This window comes from Mus caroli, unplaced genomic scaffold (genome assembly GCF_978045245.1).
Source record: "Mus caroli unplaced genomic scaffold, Mus_caroli_1 scaffold_5, whole genome shotgun sequence".
Taxonomy (NCBI): domain Eukaryota; kingdom Metazoa; phylum Chordata; class Mammalia; order Rodentia; family Muridae; genus Mus; species Mus caroli.
The window spans coordinates 106,445,919-106,452,424 of NW_028227260.1; the positions used below are offsets into that span (position 1 = coordinate 106,445,919).

Genomic DNA, 6,506 nt, shown 5'->3' on the forward strand with positions numbered 1-6,506 from the left:
GAATATTTGGACAGTGTCAACTGAGACATTTGGAACGGCAAGAAATATGTAAGAAACCAAAAGCCTGCCTCAGGCTGGGAGGTAGGAAACGATGTGTGCTGTAGATAAACTGTTGTCCAATCTTGGCATCTGCCAGGTTTGTGATCTTTGAATAATTCCAAAGAATCAAGTTTGAGGAAGGTGGCATAACAGGGAGAATGCATTGACCATAAAACACCTGGCATCATCCCCACATGCATTGGTTATAAGTTTGAATATCAATTTGAACATAAGCCTGCCATCCTCTCACTTGGGTTTTGTTGTTGTCATTAACCACCGTGTGCTAGAAAATGCAATCCAATGGGGTAAAGAATAGAAAATCAGGGAAAAAAATCTATGTTTTTCAGTTAAACTTATGCCCCCCCCCCGCCCCTAATAGATAATGTATTATCTGGGGAGTAAGTTTGTCATGCTTACCTGATAAAATTGGAAAATCCCAGAGAAAGAAAAGTTAACCAGTTCTTTCTTTTCTCCCCTCTTTCTGTCCATTCTTTGTGTGTAGATTTTGCACAGTAACTCCACAGCCATCATACCCTTGATCTTGTTTGAATGTGTACAAAGGAAGTCAAGAATACCCCCTTCCATGTAAAAGACAGACTATGGACATCCCAAGCCAAAGGAAAGATGATGATTTGTACCTAGACTGAAACGATTCATCTCTTTCTTCCTAGAAAAGCCCTGAACCTTTGGGTGTATAACACTTAGTGGGTTTTTTGTTGTTGTTGTTGCTATTGTTCATTTGTTTTTGTTTTTGCTTTTTAAATTTATTTAATCAAGCCTGTGACTTATAATACCTTTCATGGCTTAATGTAAATTATACCCCATAACATTCAATTTCCCAAAGTCCCCAAATTCTGCCATTATGCCTCTGAATTGTTGCACATAACTTCTGATAAATGGGAACCCCACCTCCTCAATTGTTCCTTCTTTCTACTTGCTCTTTCTGTCTTGATACATACTAAACCATGATCCTTGTATGATAGATATTCCCAGAGTCTGTGATTCCTTCTTCAAGGAAATGCCTTACTTACTTTTCTATGCGACTGACCCCAAAATTGTAGTGTTTTCCAAACAGAAAAGATTTGGTGAGTGAATAAGTGAGCAGTCTTTATTAAGATTTGTTATTACATCATATTTTCTTACATTAGACTGGAAAATAAATGCATACCACATTTTAATTTTCCAGAATAGACTAAAAGGACTAAAGAAATCAAAAGTTAACCTTACATAATTTTTCTACTATATTTTTTAACAAACAGTAATAATTGTGTTATCAGTTTCAATGACAAACTTTAGAGATAATACACTTTCCCTTAAAATGAGTAGCATTTAACAATAACCCCAAATGAAACAGTTAAGAAAACCTTAATTAGCATAGTGATACTGTTCTACTGAGCCTAAGTTTGATTTTCGTTACTTAAAATTTTGACTGCTCTATTCAAAATTAGAGTGAATCCATGCCAAAAGGGATCCCTCACACTGGATAAGAGAAACCAGTGATCAGCGCTCTACAAACCATGCATTTGGGCTTGTATTTGCAGAATCATTTAAGGCCCAGGCCCTCTCTTCCTCATCTCTTAAAGCCTCTTCATACCAGATTGAGAAATCAGATGGATCACAGCCATTCATCTTTGCCAAGAATTCCAAAACTTTCATCTTGGTAGTTTCAGCATAGGCTCTTGGACCCCACAAGAACTCAAAGCATGGAGGCTGGCTGTTAGGCACCTCCCGATACTCCAGGTAATTTTGCTGCACTAGATGTATGGTGAGGAACTCCCTGGGATCCCCACAAATGAAGTGCTCTTCCCCATCATACACTCCCACCAGTTTCAAGAAATCCCAGATTCTATCTTCAGAAGCACAGTTCCCTTCTATGAATATTACACCCAGAATAACTATCAGGAAAGCATTTCTAGGCAGCCTATCACTGTCACTCAGCGTATCCTCATAGGTAAGGTTCAGTGAGTTGACAAAGACATAAGCACTGCTTACCAGATCACTTTCCTTTATATCAATCCCAAAGGTCATCTCCAAGCATTTAGAAGCTTCGATGAAAATGACAGGAAAGTGGTTCTCATATTCCTTAGTGACAACCTCATGAATTTCAGTTAATGTGATAGGTTCCTTCACTCTATACTTGTAAATGAAAAGGAACACCAAATCAGTAGCCTTTTCTTGTATTACAGAATCTAGCAAGGAGTCAGGGTCTTCTGGGGATGCTATGACACCTGAACTCTCTTCCTGGTAACCAGCTGCTTCATCTAAATTTCCCCCCAAAGTAGGTAAGGGGAAGAAGCTCTGAGCATTCTGAAAAAGGCCCAGCATCCCAGTAGCAAAGCCCTCATTCTCCACCAGGTTGCTCTGAAACAGAGAAAAGAGGGAAGAGGAGGAAGAGGAAGAAGAGAAGATGGAGGAGGAGGAAGAAGAAGAAGGAGAAGGAGGGGAAAAAGCAGCTAAAGAGACATTAGAAGATGACAAAATCATGGAAGCCATATCTTCCTCCTCCTCTCTGGTCTCATCTTCTTCTTCATTCACTTCATCACCAGACTCTTCCTTTTCCTCTTCCTTCTCCTTTTCTTCATCTTCGTCTTCCTTCTCGACGTTATCTTCCTCCGTCACCTGCTTATTGCTATCTTCTTCATCTTCCTTTAGGACCTCCTCAATTCCCTCTCCCTCATCTTTCTCAGCTGTGGGAACTACTGGGAACACCACGTCATCGTCATCAGTTTCCGTTGGATTCTGGAAGTTGACACTTTCTTCCAGACTGAGGCGTGGGTGCTTTCCGTAGCGAGACATTGCGTTGCTTTCTGGAGAAAGAAGACAAAAATGTAAACAGGACTGACAGTGATGAGATTCCACAGGTAAGGGGAGGGAAGAAAACAGCAGAGTGAGCACACTCAAAGTCCAATATCTGCTCTGAAATCTCAGACAAAAGGCAACTTACCAGTTTTCTCCAGGTGATGTAGAATAGCCTCAGAGTTCTGCAGCCTTTCTACCTGGCTTGTCCTTTAGAAACCTATAGAAGAACATGATAAATGTTCTTAGGATTCAGGCAGATGGCTGAGTCTGAGTTCAGGAATAGTACTAGAGTATGTGGGACAAATGCCTTGGAGTCCCTGTGTTCTACAGCATAATGTTTGTGTATATTCAGGTATATAGCACACTTAAGCCTCTTGTAGGGTGTAAGCTCCCCTATGTGCTCGCATTTTCCCTAGGAAGGAATGAATTATATTCATCTGGCAGACTGAGGCCATATTAGCAGGACAAATCTAAACATTCCTAACACCATGAAGCAAATATCATGGAGCATGGTTTCCAACAATATCAGGCTAAACTGAATGGCAGGAAGTGCTAAGCTAATTGCAGGGATCACAGCTCTCCTAGGTTAGAGACACTTTCATTGTTTTTTTCATTAATTAATTAATTTATTCATTCCCTTTAAATTCACATCACAGTCCCCTCCTCCTCCTGATCCCCTCCTCATATAGTACCTTCCTTCACATCCTTTACCCTTTCTCATATTTATAATGATAACTTTCATATTCATCCCTCTGTTGCTCCTGGTCTACTCCCTCAGGTTAGTCAACTCTTTGAGCACAAAGATAGAGCAGGAAGCACATTTGACCACGTACACAGTTCCTCCAAGAGATAAAAACAGGCCATAGTTGAGCTTAGTGTGCCTTCTGTCCTTAAAAGGAGAATGGGGACTGTGTCCTCATTCCTGATTCAAGATTCGTACCTGATGAACTCCAGGCAGATTTTTCCCTCTGGTGATCTGCTATTCCCTTTTCCCACACAGCTTTCTCTTCCAATCAAGATGTTTACTTCCTGAGAATACAGACCACAGTGCAGAGGTAAGATACTGGTTAAGTTTTGCCCTAAGAACTACAAATCTTCTCCACTACAACAGAATTGAACTAAGGCATCGCTAACACTCCAGATAGTTGCCTTGGGATGTCCCAGGTAATTTGGAACTGTTACATATCCTTGGGGTAATGATACTCTTAAGAGGGTGGTAGACTACACTTAGTAAAGGAGGAATTTCCAGCTTTAAGAAATAAACATGAACTTGCCCTCAGAGAGGACTGAGAGCATTGGTTTGGATCATTTTCATCCCCCACGAATATAATAGAACTGTTTTTCCCTTCTGTCTAGCTGCCTGTGGGTACTCCAGACAGAGAGAAGGGTATGTTACTTTAATGATTTCAATTTGGGAGGTCTTCTGTCAAGAGACTAGAACATGATTCTCAGCAAAAGAGTGCCAAGTTTGTAAAGTGTCAATGAGAAGACTCTAGGTCAGAATTTCCCTAGTTCTCTATCACTGGGGCAGTCTCTTGGATATTTTCCAAGGCAGATAATCCTTTTCATATTTTTGAAATACAGTCCTCTCCTAATAGGACAGATCTCTCTTTGATTCTCAACATAAAATTATGTAAATTGAGCTGCTGCTCAATTCCTGGTCTGAGCTTACTGGTAAAGCTGTCTGAGAAAGCAGGATTAACACTACTAATTTCTGAAGGGTAAAAGGAGTCTCACTCCTCTAAAGGCTCCTCCTCCTCTTCTTTTAGAATCTTCATAGGCAACATTTGTTTTTTTTTTGTTTGTTTGTTTGTTTGTTTGTTTTGTGATCTATAATCAAGTGCCTTAGCAAACAAGGCTATTTCCCTACTATTTTTGTGGAAGAAGGAAAAACTTGCTGCTTTCCTCAGAGTCATATCCCCCAAGACTAGAACTCCTACATTTAGTGCCTGGTGGCCAGTACTCTGTTGAAAACCTCCAACTTTCTTAGCCTCTCAGCACAGAAAAATGGAAGTGTCCCATTGGTCAGCCTGCCTCGAGTCACACAGTGACCGGTGCTAAGGAAGATGGTGGCAGACTCTTCATTGTTCCTCAGTCCTCTCAGTCTTCCCTAGAGACTGACCCTGATTTTCTCCATGCATGAATTAAAATGAAAAACCAATGTCAATATCCTATGTCTTGTTCTTACCTCTCTTATTCCCTGACCTTTTCTCCAGGATAGCAGAGTGCTTTGTAATGCAACATGGTCTAGAGCCTACTTAAGAAATTGCCTGGACAAGCAGCACTGAGGATCTATCCCAATTTCTATAGGGTCAAGGGTGGCAAAACTGCTCTCTCAAGGTCCTACTTTCCAAAGTTCACATTCTTACACATGATAATTAGAGTCCAACCCTTCCACCACAGCCTCACCCTGCTAAACTTACAAAACACTAGAAAAAGTAGAATCCTCGGAATGACTGAAGCTTCCCTGGAATGAATGTTGTTTGAGAAAGTGGGCCAGCCTCTCTCTCCCTGGGAGAGAGGGGTAGGCCCCAAATCCATACAATTGCCACCTTCATGTTTTCTATAATTATAACTGCTCCCCTGCTAACCAGAGTCCAGCCACCTCCCATGAAGCCTCCTCTCTCATGAACTCAGCAGGAAGGGTAGAAACAAATAACATGAGCCCTTTGCCTTGGGTAGACCTAGAGCTTCCATATTAGCAACCGAGATTACTTGTGCCTTTCTGAGGGAACAAAAGTCTCCCATTATACTTTGGCAGCTTTCCACTCAAGGCTGTGACTATTCCTTTAATGAACTGAGTTTAGCTTCCCACCTAAAAGCCTTTCAACAATAGAAGGATTCATATATCCTTATTATTTCTGCTGGAGAGCAAGGCTCCCAATTCTCCACCAAGTGTCCTTCTAAGACCCTCTCTTTTATATTCCCTCAGACTTGAACTTATGCCTGCCTGACCCAGTTCTGCTACTCTCAACTCCTTAATGCTTTCAGTATCGCTCATGAAGCTGGAAAGTACATACAACTTACCCTTCTGGATTGTATCTAACATAAATACTGGATTGACCCCTATATGTGTGAATCCAATTCTCCCCTAACTTATTTGACCCTCACAGCTCTTTCCTCAATATTTCCTGAGGTTGGAACTTGTACTCTTCTAATCCCAATGCTATCTCACAAAAGGCCTTACCTCTCAGACTTCGGACAGAGAGCTCCAGGTAGCAGCCACCAAGCTGGAACAGACTGGAAGCCTCTGGGGCAAAAGTCTGAGCGAGCGAGCGAGTTTGGCCACACCTCTTTTCGTAGGGAGGAAAGGCAAAGCTCTGCTGTCCTTTGAGGCTCCTCCCACTCAAGGATGAACCTAGCCCGAAACCAGTTTTAGGCTCTTCTCGCAAGGCCCCTTGATCTTGCAAACTTTATATGCCCCAGCACAGGGAGCAGGGCGGGGAGAGGGTATAGGGGACCTTTGGGATAGCATTTGAAATGTAAATGAAGAAAATATTTAATAAAAAATATTTTAAAAAATTAAAAAAAAAAAAAAAAAACTTCAAGTCCCACAGTCCTAATACTGACGTTGTAGAAACAATGTTTAGACTTGCAACCTTGCCTAGATATTCCCAGAGCCACAATCTGGTCAAAGAGGACTAAAGCCTATTATTTCTGTAAGGGTG

At 41.3% G+C, this 6,506-nt stretch overlaps 1 protein-coding gene across 1 annotated transcript; it reads right to left on the minus strand.

Annotated features, from left to right (window-relative positions):
* Positions 1-1,142: 1,142 nt before the first annotated feature.
* Positions 1,143-6,085, minus strand: LOC110286993 (melanoma-associated antigen 10-like). The gene is made up of 4 exons (XM_021153691.2): positions 6,026-6,085; positions 3,779-3,867; positions 2,984-3,055; positions 1,143-2,846 (listed from the first exon to the last, which is right to left on the minus strand). The coding sequence occupies exon 4, from the start codon at positions 2,833-2,835 to the stop codon at positions 1,540-1,542; it is 1,296 nt and encodes a 431-aa protein (XP_021009350.1). The 5' UTR covers positions 2,836-2,846; positions 2,984-3,055; positions 3,779-3,867; positions 6,026-6,085; the 3' UTR covers positions 1,143-1,539.
* Positions 6,086-6,506: the final 421 nt, after the last annotated feature.

Excerpts from the sequence above, each read along its gene's own strand:
- LOC110286993 (XM_021153691.2), bottom strand. The coding sequence starts at position 2,835 with ATGTCTCGCTACGGAAAGCACCCACGCCTCAGTCTGGAAGAAAGTGTC.